We start from the raw sequence: 18,888 nt of genomic DNA on the forward strand, positions 1-18,888 counted from the left end.
TCCCAAAGTGCTGGGATTGCAGGCATAAGCCACTGCGCCCAGCCTAATTTTAAAATTTTTTAGTAGGGACGAGGTCTCATTATGTTGCCCAGACTGGTCTTGAACTCCTGGGCTCAAACCATCCGCCCACCTCAGCCTCTCAAAATGTTAGGATTACAGGCGTGAGTTACCGAAACTGGCCCTCATTTAGTCTCAATTACCTCTTAAAGGCCTTATCTTCAAATATAATTACATTAGGGGTTAGGGTTTCAACAAATGAATTTTGAGGGGGCACAATTCAGTCCTTAACAGCAGCTATGTGTGGCATGTTGCTGCTTTGTAGCTTTTCTTTTGGAGAATTATGAACTCCAAGTATACTTTTCGAATCTGTAATCATTGAACTTACAAGTATTATTATTATTTAGAGACGGGGCATTTTTATGTGACCCAGGCTGACCTTGAACTCCTGGGCTCAATCACTTCTCCTGCCTCAGCCTCTTGAGTAGCCGGGACTACAGATGTGCACCACTGCTCCCAGCTTACAACTTTTTTTATTTTTTTGAGACAGAGTCTTGCTCTGTCGCCAGGCTGGAGTGCAGTGGCACGATCTTGGCTCACTGCAACCTCTGCCTCCCAGGTTCAAGCGATTCCCCTGCCTCACCCTCCTGAGTTGCTGGTGAGAGGTGACAACGTGCTAGCTGCCCTCGCTTACTCTTGGCGCCTCCTCGGCCTTGGCATCCGCCCTGGTCACGCTGGAGGAGCCCTTCTGTCCGCTGCTGCGCTGTGAGGGCCCCTCTCTGGGAATGGCCGAGGCCGGAGCCGGCTCCCTCTGCTCGCGGGCAAGTGTGAAGAGAGACGCGCAGGTGGGAGCCGGGGCTGTGCCCGGCGCTACCTACCGGGCGTGGGTTCCGGGGGGGCGCAGGCTCGGCTGGCCCCGCACTCAGTGTGGCCAGCCAGGGCCTGCTGGGCTTGATCCGGGGGATGAGCTCCCTCTGGGCAGCCGGAGTGTCCAGGCTGGGTGACGCAAAGTCCCAGCGAGTGCCAGTGAGAGGTGAAGCTGGCTGGGCTTCTGGGACGGGTGGGGACTTGGAGAACTTTTCTGTCTAGCTAAAGGATTGTAAATGCACCAATCAGCACTCTGTGTCTAGCTAGAGGATTGTGGATGCACCAATTGGCACTCTGTGTCTATCTAGAGGTTTGTGAATGCACCAATCACCACTCTGTGTCTAGCTCAAGGTTTGTAAATGCACCAATCAGCACCCTGTCAAAACGGACCAATCAGCTCTCTGTAAAGTGGGCCAATCAGCTGTCTGTAAAATGGGCCAATCGGCACTCTGTAAAATGGACCAATCAGCTCTCTGCAAAATTGACCAATCAGCAGGATGTGGGTGGGGTCAGATAAGGGAATAAAGGCAGGCAGAGCCAGCAGTGGCTGTTTGTTCGGGTTGTCTTCTGTGATTTGGGAGCTCTGGTCTATTGATCTTTGCAATAAATTTTTTTTTTTTTTTTTTTTTTTTTTTTTTTTTTTTTTTTTTTTTTTTTTTTTTGAGATGGAGTCTCGCTCTGTCGCCCAGGCTGGAGTGCAGTGGCGCGATCTCGGCTCACTGCAAGCTCCGCCTCCCGGGTTCGCGCCATTCTCCTGCCTCAGCCTCTCCGAGTAGCTGGGACTACAGGCGCCCGCCACCACGCCCGGCTAGTTTTTTGTATTGTTAGTAGAGACGGGGTTTCACCGTGGTCTCGATCTCCTGACCTCGTGATCCGCCCGCCTCGGCCTCCCAAAGTGCTGGGATTACAAGCGTGAGCCACCGCGCCCGGCAATAAATTTTGTTATTGTTTCTTTTTTGGGTCTGTAGCACGTTTATGAGCTGTAACACTTACCATGACGGTCTTGCAGCTTCACTCCTGAGGTCAGCCAGATCACGAACCCACTGGAAGGAAGGAACAACTGCAGATGCTGAGCTTTTAAGAGCTGTAATACTGTGAGGGTCTGCGGCTTCATTCAGCGAGACCAAGAACCCACAGATTCCGAACGCAGTGGGACTGCAGGTGCGCACCACCACACCCAGCTAATTTTTATATTTTTTAGTAGATACGGGGTTTCATCATGTTGTCCAGGATGGTCTCAATCTCTTGACCTTGTGATCCACCAGCCTTGGCCTCCCAAAGTGCTGGGATTACAGGCGTGAGCCAAGCCAGCAGGCCTGGCCACTTACAACATTTTTAATAAACAGTATATATATATATGTATTTTCTTTTTTTTGAGACGGAGTCTGGCTCTGTCACCCAGGCTGGAGTGCAGGGGCGTGATCTTGGCTCACTGCAAGCTCCGCCTCCCCGGTTTCCGCCATTCTCCTGCCTCAGTCTCTCTGAGTAGCTGGGACTACAGGCGCCTGCCACCACGACCGGCTAATTTTTTTGTATTTTTAGCAGAGGTGGGGTTTCACGGTGGTCTCGATCTCCTGACCTCATGATCCGCCCGCCTCGGCCTCCCAAAGTGCTGGGATTACAAGCGTGAGCCACTGTGCCCGGCCTATAAACAATATTTTAAAGCAACAAAACTCCCTTTCCTCATGGAAGAAATGTGAAAATTCTTGAGGCTTTGTTTTCTTGTGAAAATAGCACACAAGGAAAGATGCATAAACGTAAATGTATAGTTTAACAAATTATGAGAAAGCAACTATCTCTTTAGCTGCTAACCAGGTTAAGAAATAGAACACTGCCGGCAAGTCAGAAGCCACCAAGTACCTTCCAAATCACAACCTCCTGTCTCACTTCAAAGGTAACCACTGTCTTGTCTTTCATGATATTCACCCCATGATATTCACTGTTCTTTATTTTTTTAATTACACTGTTTGGCATACAGGGTCCTCAGTGAAAGAAATAAAGATTCCATATGATTATGGAGCTCAAATTCTAACAGTAGATGATGATCGAAACAATGACCATAAACTATAGGACGTTAGAAGGCGATAAGTGCTGAAATAGATTACAGCAGGGTAAGGGAGTTGTCAGCCCAGGTGTCAGAAGTAGCAGTTTTGAAAAGTGTACTTGGCAAAGCCTTGACGGAGGTGGACAAGTTATCTGGATGTTTGGAAGATAGATGTTCAGGTAATAGGAACAGCTAAGGTAAAGGCAAGGTGGTGGCATATTAGTTTCCCAAGGTACCACGCTGGGGGATTCACAATGGAAGTTTGTCCTCTCCCAGTCCTGGAGGCTGCAAGTCTGAGATCAATGTGTCAGCAGTATTGGTGCTTTTTTGGAGGCTCTGAAGAGAGTCTGTTCGTTCTTTTATTTTTGAGGGTCTTATTCTGTTGCCCAGGCTGGAGTTGCAGTGGCACGATCAGAGCTCACTGCAGCCTTGATCTCCTGGGCTCAAGAGATCCTCCAGGGGGGAGGGGGGAGGGACAGCATTAGGAGATATACCTAATGCTAAATGACGAGTTAATGGGTGCAGCAAAACAACACGGCACATGGATACATATGTAACAAACCTGCACATTGTGCACATGTACCCTAAAACCTAAAGTATAGTAATAAAAAAAAAAAGAGAGATCCTCCTGCCTCAGCCTCCTGAGTAGCTGGGGACTACAGGTGCATACTACCATGCCCGGCTAATTTTTAATTTTTTTGTAAAAGAGATGGGGTTTCACTATGTTGCCCAGGCTGGTCTTGAACTCCTGAGCTCAAACAATCCTCTTGCTTTGGCCTGCCAAAGAGCTGAGATTACAGGCATGAGCCACCACACCTGGAGTAGTACCTTATTTTTTTATTATTTATTTATTTTTTTTTTTGCGACGGAGTCTTGCTCTGTCCCCCAGGCTGGAGTGCAGTGGCGCAATCTCGGCTCACTGCAAGCTCCGCCTCCCGGGTTCACGCCATTCTCCTGCCTCAGCCTCCCTAGTAGCTGGGACTACAGGCTCCCGCCAACACGCCCGGCTAATTTTTTTTTGTATTTTTTTTTTTAGTGGAGATGGGGTTTCACCGTGTTAGCCAGCATAGTCTCGATCTCCTGACCTCGTGATCCGCCCGCCTCGGCCTCCCAAAGTGCTGGGATTACAGGCTTGAGCCACCGCGCCCGGCCAGTACCTTATTTCTTTTACCTTCTGATCCTTGTCAGCAACCCCTAGCATTCCTTGGCTTGTGGACATATTGCTCCAGGCTCTGCCTCTATGGTCACATGGTGTTCTTTATGTGTATCTATGTGTCATAAGTACACTAGCGATTAGATTTAGGGCCTACTTTAAACCTGATTAGATGAGGTCACCTGCAAAGTTGGCCTGATTAGATGGTCATTTGCAAAGACCCTACTTTTAAACAAGGTCACATTCACAGGTATGGGGAGTTAGGACTTCAACATATCTCTTTGGGGGACACAATTCAACCCATAGCAGGCGGGAATATACTCGGCAGGCTTAAGAAAGAGCACGAAGGTCATGGAAGCAAAAGCAGAGCAAGCAACTGAAGAATGGTATGAGTGGAGGTTATAAAATCTGTGTGTGGCCGGGCGCGGTTGCTCACGCTTGTAATCCCAGCACTTTGGGAGGCCGAGGTGGGCGGATCACGAGGTCAGGAAATGGAAACCAACCTGGCTAACACGGTGAAACCCTGTCTCTACTAAAAATACAAAAAATTAGCTGGGCGTGGTGGCGGGCGCCTGTAGTCCCCTCTACTCTGGAGACTGAGGCAGGAGAATGGCATGAACCCGGGAGGCGGAGCTTGCAGTGAGCCGAGATCGCGCCACTGGACTCTAGCCTGGGTGACAGAGACTCCGTCTCAAAAATAAATAAATAAAATAAAGCTCTGTGTGCGTGTGTGTGTGTGTGTGAGAGAGAGAGAGACAGAAGAGATCAGATATGATCTGTGGGTCATTGTGAGGACTTCAGTTGTTTTCGCTGAATGAAAAGGGAACCATTGGCGGGGCGCAGTGGCTCATGCCTATATTCCCAGCACTTTGGGAGGCCGAGGCGGGTGGATCACTTGAACTCAGTGATTCAAGACCAGCCTGGCCAACATGGTGAAACCCCGTCTCTACTAAAAATACAAAAATCAGCCGGGTGTGGTGGCATGTGCCTGGTAACCCCAGCTACTTGGGAGGCTGAAGCGGGAGGATCACTTGAACCTGGGAGGCAGAGGTTGTGGTGAGCCGAGATTGCACTGCTGCACTCCAGCCTGGACGACAGAGCAAGACTCCATCTCAAAAAAAAAAAAAAAAGGAACCACTGCAGGATTTGAGCAGAGCGACATGATCTGGCTTACAATTTGAACAGCTCACTCTGACTGCTGTGTTGAGGGAAATTGTAATGTCTAAGATTTACCTGTCTGTTGCTAGGATATCTAGCATCAGATACATAGCTTGTCAGAGGTAGGTGCAGGGATCCAAACCCAGGCAGTTTGGTAGCAGGGCCCATGCAGCTGACTTCCTCACTGTGCTGTTAGCTATGGCATGCCTTTATCCTGGCGTTGAAGTCCAGCGTGATTTCAGGCATAATGGACAGGACAGCTTCTCCACTCTCCCTGCTTCTTTGACTCACCAGCTTTAGATTCCAAAACGATGGAGGGAGCCAAGGTCAGGGCAAGAGTCTTAACCAAGCTGGCCAGAGAAAGAGGGGTCTGGCCTTTTTGTAGTGCACATGGTCTTTCCTCTTGCATTTCTGTGTCCTAATCTTGTGGTTTTTTTTTTTTAATTTTTTTTTGTGTGTGACAGAATCTCACTCTGTCACCCAGGCTGGACTACAATGGTGTGGTCTTGGTTCACTGCAACCTCCGCCTTCCGGGTTCCAGCAATTCTGCCTCAGCCTCCTGAGTAGCTGGGACTACAGGCGTGTGCCACCACACCCAGCTCATTTTTAGTAGAGATGGGGGTTTCACTATGTTGGTCAGGCTAGTCTCGAACTCCTGACCTCATGATCCACCCACCTCGGCCTCCCAAAGTGTCGGGATTACAGGCACGAGCCACCACGCCCGGCCCCTAATCTTGTTTTATAAGAACACCAGTCATATTGGATTAGGACCCACACCTGTGACCTTATTTTACCCTAATTACCTCTTTGAAAGGCCCTATCTTCAAATAAAGTCACAGTCTGAGATACTGGGGGTTAGGATCTCAAACATTAATTTTTGGGACCGGGGATACAAATCTCCCAGTAACAGGACCATCTTAGAATTCTGCCTACTGCCAGGTATGGTGGCTCACTCCTGTAATCCCAGCAATTTGAGAGGCCGAGGTGGGTGGATCATTTGAGGTCAGGAGTTCAAGACCAGCCTGGCCAACATGGTGAAACCCTGTCTCTACTAAAAATACAAAAATTAGCCCGGTGTGGTGGCGGGCACCTATAGTCCCAGCTACTCAGGAGGCTGAGGTAGGAGAATTGCTTGAACCCAGGAGGCGGAGGTTGCAGTGAGCCGAAAATGCGCCACTGCACTCCAGCGTGGGCAACAGACTGAGACTAAGTCTCAAAAAAAAAAAAAAAAAAAAAGCTGCCTATCACACCTACATTTTGGCTAGCGTTGTAAGACCAATACTAGTTTTTTAATGAAACTTACTAGAAAGTCATTAATTGTCACACTCTGCTTGTGGGGTTTCAAGTCTTCTTTTAAAGACTCACACTTTGCAAAATGTAAAGCATTTTCTGGAATTTGAAGTATTATTCTGAACATTTCTAGTTTCATGAAATTTTATTTATTTTGAGACTGGAGCTCACTCTATATCGCCCATGCTTGACTGCAGAGGCACTATCTTGGCTCACAGCAAATTCTGCATCTCAGGCTCAAGTGATCCTCCCACCTCAGCCTCCTGAGTAGCTGGGACTACAGGCACGCACCACCACGTTTGGCTAATATATATATATATTTTTTCATTTTCTCTAGAGACAAGGGCTCATATTTCCCAGGCAGGTCTCAAACTCCTGGACTTCAGCAATCTGTCTGCCACTACCTCTCAAAAGTGCTGGGATCACAGGAGTGAGCCACTCTGCCTGGCACTTCCTGAAATTTAGAATGGAATACCAGATTTAGAAACTGAGTAGACTCTATAAGACTACTTAAATACATTTTAGAGACTTTGCTTAACATTGGGATAGACATAAGCTTGTTCTGGCATTATTTTAATATTTAAATGTTATTATTTTATTTTGTCTTTTTTTTTCTACAACTCTTGGTTCTGTGGGGATTTCTGGCATTATTTTATCTGTATTTTTTCATTTCTCAAATATGCAATATATAATTAAAAGCACAGAGATTGCAATGTCTACTAATGAACTGCAGGGGTGTCCTTTGATTTATTGTTGGTAATTTGAAACGCAGAAGCTGAGAAAGAATTAAGAATTTGTTTTAGAGGAGCAAGCAGACAAAAAAAAATTAAGGAGTAAAATCCTCAGACAGACTTATCATTAGGAGGTCAGTGCTCCAGTGAGAGAAATTCTGTATTTATTTTTGAGACAGGGTCTCACTCTCAGTCTGTTGACTAGGCTGGAGTACAGTGGCACAATCATGGCTCACTGCAGCCTTGACCTGCTGGGCTCAAGTGATCCTCCCACCTCAGTCTCCCAAAGTGCTGGGATTACAGGTATGAGCCACTGTGCCTGGCAGGTTCAGAATTCTTGAATTTCGTCATTAGACTTTCTATCAGAGCACTCGGCCTCTTGTTCTGGCCTCCACTTCCTCAGGAAGAGTTCAGTTGAATGAGATTTTAAATACTTATTTTTACTTTTAGAGATGGGGCCTTGCTATGTTGCCCAGGCTGAAGTGCAGTGTCTGTTAACAGGCGTGATCATAGACCACCACCTCCTGGAACTCCTGGGCTCAAGCAATCCTCTCGCCTCAGTCTCCTGAATAGTGGGGATTATAGGTGTTCCATTTATTATATATATATATATATTTATTTTTTTTTTTTTTTGGAGACAGAGTCTCGCTCTGTTGCCTAGGCTGGAGTGCAGTGGCGCAATCTCCGCGCACTGCAAGCTCCGCCTCCCGGGTTCACGCCATTGTCCTGCCTCAGCCTCTCCGAGTAGCTGGGACTACAGGTGCCCACCAAGCACGCCCGGCTAATTTTTTTTGTATTTTTAGTAGAAACGGGGTTTCACTGTGGTCTCGATCTCCTGACCTCGTGATCCGCCCACCTCGGCCTCCCAAAGTGCTAGGATTACAAGCGTGAGCCACCGCGCCCGGCCAGCCACCGCACCCGGCCTATGATATATTTTAAAAGCCAATAAAATGTGACTCAGAAATAATATTTATAATTAGAGAGCTTATCTCAGTTTTCTAACTTCTCCTAGTTTCAAACTAATGATATACTCTTTTTATTCTTTTAATTATTTATTTAAAAAAATAGAGAAGGGTTTTACCATGTTGCCCAGCCTAGTCTTGAACTCCTAGGCTCAAGCCATCTGCCCACGTTGGCCTCTCAGAGTGCTGGGATTACAGGTGTGAGCCCCAGCACCCGGCGCAATGATACATTTTTATTTATTTAGAGACAGATATTTGCTCTGTCACCCAGACTGGAGGGCAGTGGTGTGATCTCGGCTCACTGCAACCTCTGCCTCTTGGGCTCAAACGATTCTTGTGTCTCAGCCTCCCAAGTAGCTGGGACTACAGGCACGTGCCACCACACCTGGCTAATTTTTGTATTTTTAGTAGAGACGGGGTTTCACCATGTTTGCCAGGCTGGTCTTGAACCCCTGGCCTCAAGTGATCTACCCACCTCGGCTTCCTAATGTGCTGGGATTACAGGCGTGAGCCAGTTTGCCTGGCCTCAATGATACACTTTTAAAGCAACATTATAAGTCAACATGAAATTGAAACTTCAATTGAACTGAAGCAGGTAAATCCTTTGCTTTAATTAGTACTTTATAGGGTGACGTAACACCCTAAAGGTCTCATGTATTAAGATGTGTAAGGAAATACTTTTTTTTTCCTATTCTTAGAACTAATGCTTTGTGCTTGCCCGAGGGAGGAATTCAAGTGTAGTTGTCGGGCTGAGCTCTCCTGGTATAAGCTGCTCTGTGGCAGATGCAGGTTTGGTGGTGCCAGCCTGAGAACCAGCCAGGGATTCCCACTACTCCAGCTCTGCAGAGGATCTAGGCAGTAAATCACATACTATATCTTGGAACAGGATACTGGATTCTGACCTGCTTTGTCTCCCAAGGAACAGGGCACCTGGAGATTGTGACTTCTGCCTCTAAGAAGAGTAGAGAAGTCTACCACTAGCTGCAGCCATTATTGTCTGTTTTGGTCATGCAATAATGTGTCTAAGGTATAGAAACCCACTCTAGAGCAACCAAAATGGGTGAGTGGATGAATGTTTTTGTAAGGATACAGTGGGAGTTTTATGGATACAGGAACTGTGGTCAGGTGAGAGAATCCAGAGAACTTAAAGGAGGTAGCTCAGGAGTAAAACTGACCTGGGTTCAAATCTGGCTCTGCAACTTACTAGTTGTGTATTCATAAACAAGTCACTTTTATAGCCCTTTATGTATGTATGCATTTTTTCTTTTTTGAGACAGAGTCTCACTCATTCACCCAGGCTGGAGTGCAGTGGTATGATCTCAGCTCACTGCAACCTCCACCTCCCAGGCTCAAGCGATCCTCCCACCTCAGCCTTCTGAGTAGCTGGAACTACAGGTATGTGCCACCACACCCTGATAATTTCTGTATATTTTGTAGAGACGGGGTTTTGCCATGTTGCTCAGGCTGGTCTTGAACTCCTGAACTCAAGCGACCCACCCACCTTGGCCCCCCAAAGTGCTGGGATTATAGGAATGAGCTGCTGTGCCTGGCCATTTTATAGCCCTTTAAACATTTTCCCCCTTAACTGAACTAGGGAAAGTATTAGTTTCTTCCCCCTTAATCTGTGAGGATCAGATGCCATGTAAAATGGCTAAGAATGATGGCTAGCATGGAGTAGGTGGCCAGCAATATACTTTAAAAATGACTCCAGTCCTCTAATCCTGGTTCACAGGAGACTCATGGACCATTCCCAGAAATAGAAAAGATAGAGGAGATGATTTAGGGAGTAGGAGATGAATTACATTTCAGTTATGTTGAAATTTTCATCTGAACAAGATAGTCCAGTAGGAAGTTCCCACAAACTGATGTGCATCTAGGAGAGAAGCCAAGGCTGGCTAGAGAATCAGATTTGGGACCCATCCAAGGAGAAATGATAGTTACGTTAGTGAGAGCAGAGCTGCTGAGAGTACTGAGGCAGAACAAATGGACTATGGGCAGACATAAATTTAAGGGAGAGAAGAATGAGAGAAGTAAGCAAAGGAGTGGCCAGACAGGTGAGACAATTAGAAACTAGTAGAGAAGGGTGGAGAATATTTAGGGCTGTTATTTGGTGATTTTAAAGTTTTTGCAGATGTGTTGTTTTGTCGTTATCCTAGAATTGGTGTCATTCCTAGAGAGTTTTATAATAGTCATTAGAAAACTGTAAGCTGCATTTGTGATTTACACATTAAGTTAAAAGAAATAATATCACTTTTTGAAATGAGAATGACGATACACATACATATATACATGTATGTCATGAGAAATTATAATATTTGAAAAGGTAGTTGCGAAACTGTTTTCAAATGTGTAATCTAAAACCTTGCCCTAATTATAGTCCTGGGAGAATATGTAGTGCGGTGTGATGAGGATGGCACAAAAATTAGAATAAGGCAGTCTCGGGTTCAAATCCTGTGACCTTAGAAAAGTTATTCGTGGTTGAGGTGCCTCCATTTTTTCTTCTCTAATATTCCTAAAATCCCACCACTAAATTAATAGTAGCATTTATTGTGTGATAATTAAGTGAGACAATGTATATGAAGTACATTGACCAGTACTCAAAACATAGTAAATGACTGTAAAGTTACCACACTATTATTGTTTCTGTGTTAGGTGTTGATGATTATCTTTTGCATTCCTTCTTGTGCTTCACTGTTAACACTAGGTGGCAGCAATGCTCTCTTAACCAATTAAAAGGATACTTGCTTACTTCCTGGCATAGAAGAGATGGGTGAAGCCTTACCTAATAGGAAGATGTATGTAGGACACCAGCAAAGCAGAGGGGAAAAAGATGAATAGAGATAGCAATAGAGATAGGTATAGAGACATCAATAGAGGTAGAGATAGAAATAGAGGGAAAGAGGGAGAGAGAGAGGAAGAAATTGTAGAAAGAATTTGATATTTCAAAAGGATATACTGAAATAGTCATTGTGAGAAAAACCACATCTCTTTTGGACATCCACCTTCTAGAAAATAGTATTATTTTAAAATACATATGGGGAAGTGGCAGATACCATGTATTTTTTTGTGTTGACAATGTTAAGGATCTTAAGTCGTCCTGGATGGCAAATGTCTGTAAAGTGTAATGTGTTTTACTGTTCATTTTAATTTTAGCATTAATCTTAATTATAAAAATATGAGCATTTTCCTCTATATAAAACATTCCTTCTACAATAAGATATTTAGTGGTATCAATTGCTGTCTAATGCTATCTATTGTTGTGTAACCATTATCCCAAAAGTTGGTAGCTTAAAATGAGGAAATAATGATTTTTTTTTTTTTTTTAATTGAGGCAGGGTCTCATTCTGACACTCAGGCTGGAGTGCAGTCGTGATCATGGCTCACAGCAGCCTCAACCTCCTGGGCTCAAGGGATCCTCCTGCCTCAGCCTCTGGAGTAGTTGGGGCTACAGGTATGTACCACTACATCCAGCTAAGGTTTTTTCTACTTTTTGTAAAGATGGGGTCGCACTATGGTGCCCAGGCTGGTCTTGAACTCCCAGGCTCAAGTGATCCTCCTGTCTCAGCCTGCCATAGTGTTGAGATTACAGGCATGAGTCTCCATGCCCAACTATGATGAACATTTATTATCCTATATTTTCTGAGAGCCAGGAATCCTGGGGTGACTTAGCTGGGTGGTTCTGGCTCAGCATTTCTCATGAAGTTTTAGTCAAGACCTCAGCTGGGGCTAATGTTATCTGAAGGCTTGACTGGGCCTTGAAGAATCTGCTTCCAAGATGGCTTAATCACATGGTTGGTGGCAAAAGGCCTCAATTCCTTATGAATTTCTCCATAAGGCAGCTTGAGTGTCCTTTCAGATGGCAGCCAGTCTCTCCTAGGGTGAGTGACCCAAGAGAGACTGCAAGAAGGAAGCCACAATACCTTTTATGACCTTATCTCAGAAGTCATACACTGTAATGTCCACCATATTTGTTCACAATGAGTCACGCAGGAAATAACTAAATACAATTGTCAGGAATTTTATGCATATGCTGGAATGGAGTTCCTGTATAAAGAAATCGCAGGCTTGACCTCTTCCAGTGTGGCCCTGGACCTATTTCTACAACTATAAAAAGAGAACTTACTATGGAACCATGAGGAACTTCCCTTCTAAGGTGGCCTGTCCCCTATCAGGATATAACCTCAAATAACTTCTCTGTCTGTTTTTTCATCTCTAAAATAAAATCACCTAAGAAAGTGCCTTTCAAATTTTTTAGACCCATTGTAAGGGCTGTACATTGAGCCTGAGCACACACACACACGTGTATGTGTATATATATATGTATATAACAGAAATGAAAGTGCCACAAAACAATACCTTCTTACACTTATTTGTGTGATATACTCTAATTTTATTTGTCATTCTATGCTAACTCATTTTTCAAAATTTAGGCCAAAGGCCAGGCACGGTGGCTCACGCCTGTAATCCCAGCACTCTGGGAGGCCGAGGTGGACCGATCATGAGGTTAGGAGATCCTGGCTAACACGGTGAAACCCCGTCTCTACTAAAAAATACAAAAAAATTAGCTGGGTGTGGTGGCGGGCGCCTGTAGTCCCAGCCACTCGGGAGGCTGAGGCCGGAGAATGGTGTGAACCCGGGAGGCGGAGCTTGCAGTGAGCCAAGATGGCGCCACTGCACTCCAGCCTGGGTGACAGAGGGAGACTACGTCTCAAAAAAAAAAAAAAAAAGAAATGTAAGCTCGTTTCATTTGACCATAAGGGGTGGCCATCGATGTATTCAAATGAAGAAATACGAAATCACCACAGCGTAATAATGGCTTTAGAAATTGATGCTGTCTTGCTCTGAACACGAACACCTAAAATATCACACGTGGGCTTTGAGCTCACTGCCTTCACCCACTGCAGTGTGAGAACGCTGGCAACAGGGCTTCGGTTCCCCAGATGTCAGCAGCTAGGACTGGGTACCTTTCTTTAAATGGCGCCCCCAAACGAAGTCCAGATCGCTTGGATGCAGCCCCCTACATTGGAAAGCGTCCTTCCCAGGAAAGGTCTGGCTAACAGCCCTCTCTTTGGCTGGTTGGCTGGGTTCCAAGAGGACGGCCTGCCCCGGCCCCGTCACCAGAGAGCAGACCCCGCGGGGCGCGTCTCCTGGGCCCGGCGTCCTCTCCCTGGCGGGTGGGGTGGGCCCCACAAAGCCCTTTATTGAGGATCCGGCGTGACGCAGAGAGCCGCAGACTCGGCGCGCGCCGCGAGCGGGAAAGAGGCGTGTGCCTGCGGCGCGGCCCCGAGGCGTGTGCGTGGCCATGTACGTTTAGCGCCGCGCGCTCTGCCCTTAGTCCCCCGGCCGCGACCCTCCGAGCCCCTGGAGCCCGGGTAACCAGGCCGCCGGCGCCGGCTCGCGGGGACTCGCCACCCTGGAAGCCGCGCGCCCGCAGCGCGTTCCTGGCGAGTCGGGGGCAGGGTGGGGCCCAGGTGTGGGAAGGAGCCGAGGCTGAGGCCGTTCCCTTCGCCGCGGGCTCTGTGGGCGGCCGAGGCCCCAACCCGTCCCGGGAACCGGTTCCTCCCGGGCCCTGCGCGTCCGGGGAAGGGAACGGGACTCGCCCCGAATCGGCGTGCAAGGGCAGGGACGCGGGAGTGGTGCTGAGAGTTTTGAATGAGGGAAAACCTGGGAAGGATTGCTCTGCTCAAAGTGCCCGGGCCGGGGCGGGTGGTTCCTGTGCAGGCAGAGCCTTTGGTCGCCCAGCACTGCCACGATCAGACACATTTTGGTACAGCGGTGTTGGAGCTGGTTTGGCAGGCTCAGGCAAGGGCAGAGAGCGTGACACCGAAACTTTGTCTCAGGATGACGAAACTTACTGGCATTTTCTCCTTATTCAGTGGCAAGAAATGAAAAAATGAATTCATGGAAAAATGAAAGAGAACACGGTTTTACATTTGTGGTTCCAGTTCAGTGAACACATATTAAGGACTTTCTGACATTCAGAATTTTTTTTTCTATTATTTGGCTACAAAATATTCACGTGAGAGGCATTAGTTAGATGCGTTGCCATCATTTCAGGTAAAGTGAATAGAGTTATCTGTGACGTTCCATCAGGCACCTATGTAAGGAAGTCGTACCATAATAACTCGCCATGGCGTATGGAGTGCCAAGAAAGAACACAGTGAAAACCATTTTGCGGGGCAGTTGTTATAATGTGTAAGTATTATTATTATTATTATTTTTAAATCAGGGTAAGCATTGACTGGGGTGGGGAGTGTCTTTGTTAAATAAAAGGACTGGACACTCTATGCTCCCCATGAGATACTGGGCTATTTTCAGGTATCTGGGTTCTGATTTTTTTTTTTTAGGCAACTGCTTTTATAAGTTAATTATCTTACTTGGTCTTCACAACACAACAACACTTTCAAGTGAGAAAACTGAGGTTCAGAGAAGTTTGATCAAAGTCACAGTCCTGTAGTAAGGAAATACAAAGGCTAGACTCGGAGTCTTCTTGTTCCAAGACAGCATTTTCTGCTTCCACCCACATCTTTTAAAAAACTTTGTTTAGATACTCCACGTCTACCAAAAAAATGCCCTAGTGTCAGACGTATCTTAACAGAGCACCTAATTAGCTGGTACAAAGGGTCAGTTTTGTATCCTGTATACTTTGGCAGGCAGTGGGTGGACAACCCATGCTTTCCAATCGAGAAGACCTGGGCTCTAAGCCTGGCCCTGCCCCCAGCTCCCTAAGGCCACCTTCTTTGTACCTTGATCTCTGCATCTGCAAGATGCATATAACAATTGGCTATGCAGTGTGGATTATAAATGAAGTCGTGTATGTAAAGTACTTGCACATTGCCTGTCATCCACTGAACGCATCGTGAGCACTTGTTGCAACCACACAATAGTTTCACCCTGTGGTATTGTAGTGCAGTCTTTTCCTTAAACGTTTGATTAGGCATCAACTGAATTTGTCTTTTAAACAATATTCTATGAAGTAAATGAGGATTCCTTATGGGATTATAAAACCGGAGCTATAGGAAATTCAGAGAAAACTCACTGTTGCATTCTGTTTTAGTTTTATCAGTTTAGTATGTATTTAGACCTTGAACTATGGGCAAGTACCATTATATTAAGTATCATGATTGTTATTATTATTATTTTTTTAGATGGAGTCTTGCTCTGTCACCCAGGCTGGAGTGTAGTTGGCACGATCTCAGCTCACTGCAAGCTCCGCCTCCCGGGTTCACGCCATTCTGCTGCTTCAGCCTCCCCAGCAGCTGGGATTACAGGCGCCCGCCGCCAGGCCCGGCTAATTTTTTTGTATTTTTAGTAGAGACAGGGTTTCACCGTGTTAGCCAGGATGGTCTCAATCTCCTGACCTCGTGATCCACCCGCCTCAGCCTCCCAAAGTGCTGAGATTATAGGCGTGAGCCACCATGCCCAGCCTATACTAAGTATCATTATAAACATTATATGAAGATACTCCTGTTTCTGGAGAATGACTTAAAGCACTGATTCCATGGTTTTAGTTATGCAGAATTTTATATCATGAACAATCTCTGTAACACCAGGGCTTTCTCTTTCATTCTCTTAAGAAAGTATTTGATATCATACTATTTATAAGAATAGCCAAGTCAAGAGGAACAGACTGGTAGTAGCGCTCTTTGGAGTTCATTTGCCAAGGTAACTCCTTACCTGGGGCTTTTTTTGGTTCGGTGTTTTTAAAAGATTGTAAAAACAATACACTAAAAACTTTCTAGCAGTATAGAAGCGTATGAAAGGAAGATAAAAATGCTATCTCTCTCCATTCCCATTCCTGATTCCCATTCAGAGGTAAAATGTCTTACATGTTTTCTAGAATTTCTGCGGCTACACAAGACACATACACACATGTATACACATACACGTCTTTGTAACACATGGAATCATATTGAACTGTTTGTACCACAGTTTGTTTAATCAGGCTCTTCTTGATAGATATTAAGGTGATTTCCATGGTTTTCTTTTTTTTTTTTTTTCTTGAGACAGAGTTTTGCTCTTGTCACCCAGGCTGAAGTGCAGTGGTGTGATCTCAGCTCACTGCAACCTCTGCCTCCCAGGTTCAAGCGATTCTTCTGCCTCAGCCTCTTGAGTAGCTGGGATTACAAGCGCCCACCACCAGGCGCAGCTAAGTTTTGTATTTTTAGTAAAGACAGAGTTTCTCCATGTTGGCCAGGCTGGTCTTGAACTCCTGACCTCAGATGATCCACCCGCCTCAGCCTCCCAAAGTGCTGGGATTACAGGCATGAGCCACCGTGCCCAGCCTCCATGTTTTTTTTTGTTTTTTTTTTAAACAAATGACACTTCAACACTTCAATGAACACTCTTACACATTTTTGTGACTTGTTCAAGTACATCTATAATAATTGTAGACTCTAAGTCACTCCTGAAAGTTAGATGATAAAGGATGGGGAAGGTGGAACAGGCAAACAAAGGGGTGGCTGGTGTAATTTGGTCACTTCCCCTGCTTGGGCCAAAGCAGGTCTTTCACTTTCTTCATGCATATGAGGCTGAGCTCATATTGACTGCAGATGAGAAACATGTAGCTGATATTTTTAAATTTCAGAATTAGGTGAAAGAGAACAATTTTTAAAGGTTCATAGTGGTTATTTTGAATTTGTAGTTTGGAATTTCATCTCCATTCCCAGATCGCACACTCAAAACCTTAGTCTGTGCCAAGCACCCTGCTCAATGTATGATTATGCCTTTCTTTCCTTCTTTAATATGACCACATTTTTATGAGCTATGAAAGATTCTGGAGCTCACAGTTCTTATCTACATCCTCTGACATGGAAAGATTGGATTGACTTCATGGAGGCTGAATCAAAGTTCCTGGTGTAATTTCTAGTCATTTTTCAGTATTATCTCTGTGTTAGTTAATATAAATCTCCCTCTCCTGTCTGGAATTACAACTCTGGAAAATTCTGAACACCTGCCCCCGCCCCGCATAAACCAAAATGTCTAGTGGCAAATGGAACTGAGAATTAATGTCTTCTGCATCTCACATAGTAGGTGCTTAATCAATATTTATTGAATGAATTAATGAATTTTTGCCCCAGACAGGAACCTTGGGATCTTGCACTGCTTGCAAAGACCTGGTACACGAACCTGGCCAATATCAAGTTGCCTTTCTTGGAAGAAATTTCATTTGGTGGTTCTGTGCAGCTCACAAAATGTAACACCGTTAAAGATGGACTGCTCCCTTCTGCAGAATGTAAGTTCCTTAAGTTCTGATTTAATAAGTTATAAATTGTGCGTGCCATTTGCTTATCAGAGAAATGTTTAAATCTGTGTATTTACACCCATACCTCCTATCTTTGTAGCTCTGTCATCTTGTTTATTATTCAAGCATATGGATTTTGCTGTATGATATTCAGTTTCGACTTAGTTATGCCTGATGAAAAATGTATGTCAGATTGTTTTGTGTATTTTCTTTTTCAGCTATCAAACTCGAAAGGGAGTATGAAGTGAAGCGTCTTTGTAAACTGAAATGTCAAGAAAATACATCTGAGGAAATTCAGATTCTCCTGAGGGAAAGGCCAGCCGGTTTGAGAAGACCTCTTCCATCTAAATGACAGTCAGCTCATGATTGAATCTGTACTCTGTCTCTTGCATCCAAAGGGCATGAAGGTCTCTGGACCTTTCACTATGTAAAGTTCAGGGCAGATATTTGAATGCCCACTGGTGGATGGGCCACTGCCCACAGCTGTGGGTTAGTGGCCAGCTCTGACAGATCTTCTGAGTCCCTGACGTACTGTTGTTCCTTTTGTCACAAGCGACGGCACTGTAAGTAGATGAAAATGCATTTGGAGTTTAGTTGTTTGTGCTATTCATTTTAATTTTTGTAAAATTGCACTAAAAGAAGAGGAAATTTCGTCAGCTGCATTGTTTTCAAAAGACATCTTGAATATGCATCTTTGAGATCCCAAGGAGGGACCAAAAGAAGGCAAGAGAGAAATTCTCTTAAAAATGATAAACCGAAACATTTCATTTGATTAAGAAAAATAATAGACTTCATTTTTAATACCTCTCTAGTTTCCAATTTTCTTTTTTTAATATATATATTTATTATACTGTAAGTTCTAGGGTACATGTGCAGAATGTGCAGGTTTGTTACATATGTATCCATGTGCCACGTTGATTTCCTGCACCCATTAGCTCGTCATTTAGCATTAGGTATATCTCCTAATGCTGTCCCTCCCCCCTCCCCCAACCCCACAACAGTCCCCGGAGTGTGATGTTCCCCTTCCTGTGTCCATGATTTCTCATTGTTCAATTCCCACCTATGAGTGAGAACATGCAGTGTTTGGTTTTTTGTCCTTGCGATAGTTTACTGAGAATGATGGTTTCCAGTTTCATCTATGTCCCTACAAAGGATATGAACTCATCCTTTTTTATGGCTGCATAGTATTCCATGGTGTATATGTGCCACATTTTCTTAATCCAGTCTATCGTTGTTGGACATTTGGGTTGGTTCCAACTCTTTGCTATTGTGAATAGTGCTGCAATAAACATACGTGTGCATGTGTCTTTATAGCAGCATGATTTATAGTCCTTTGGGTATATACCCAGTAATGGGATGGCTGGGTCAAATGGTATTTCTAGTTCTAGATCCCTGAGGAATCGCCACACTGACTTCCACAATGGTTGAACTAGTTTACAGTC

At 45.1% G+C, this 18,888-nt stretch overlaps 1 protein-coding gene across 7 annotated transcripts; it reads left to right on the top strand.

The window, feature by feature from the left end:
• Positions 1 to 1,899: 1,899 nt before the first annotated feature.
• Positions 1,900 to 18,253, top strand: LOC116462713 (uncharacterized protein C4orf36). 7 transcript variants are annotated; one of them, XM_058433121.1, is made up of 6 exons: positions 1,900 to 2,025; positions 2,669 to 2,758; positions 9,480 to 9,597; positions 14,296 to 14,397; positions 17,283 to 17,437; positions 17,665 to 18,253. In XM_058433121.1, the coding sequence occupies exons 4-6, from the start codon at positions 14,333 to 14,335 to the stop codon at positions 17,796 to 17,798; spliced, it is 354 nt and encodes a 117-aa protein (XP_058289104.1). In that variant the 5' UTR covers positions 1,900 to 2,025; positions 2,669 to 2,758; positions 9,480 to 9,597; positions 14,296 to 14,332; the 3' UTR covers positions 17,799 to 18,253. The 7 variants fall into 7 exon arrangements, with proteins under 7 accessions (XP_058289104.1, XP_058289096.1, XP_058289098.1 ...); XM_058433113.1 differs by lacking the exons at positions 1,900 to 2,025; positions 2,669 to 2,758; positions 9,480 to 9,597 and adding an exon at positions 13,435 to 13,506; XM_058433115.1 differs by lacking the exons at positions 1,900 to 2,025; positions 2,669 to 2,758; positions 9,480 to 9,597 and adding an exon at positions 13,532 to 13,673.
• Positions 18,254 to 18,888: the final 635 nt, after the last annotated feature.

The sequence above is a fragment of the Hylobates moloch genome, unplaced genomic scaffold (assembly GCF_009828535.3).
Source record: "Hylobates moloch isolate HMO894 unplaced genomic scaffold, HMol_V3 SCAFFOLD_2, whole genome shotgun sequence".
In the NCBI taxonomy this organism is placed as follows: Eukaryota; Metazoa; Chordata; class Mammalia; order Primates; family Hylobatidae; genus Hylobates; species Hylobates moloch.

Excerpts from the sequence above, each read along its gene's own strand:
- LOC116462713 (XM_058433121.1), top strand. The coding sequence starts at position 14,333 with ATGGCGTATGGAGTGCCAAGAAAGAACACAGTGAAAACCATTTTGCGG. Across the intron at positions 14,398-17,282 it reads CGGGGCAGTTGTTATAATGT|ACAGGAACCTTGGGATCTTG; the intron begins GTAAGTATTATT and ends TTTTTGCCCCAG. Across the intron at positions 17,438-17,664 it reads ACTGCTCCCTTCTGCAGAAT|CTATCAAACTCGAAAGGGAG; the intron begins GTAAGTTCCTTA and ends TTTCTTTTTCAG.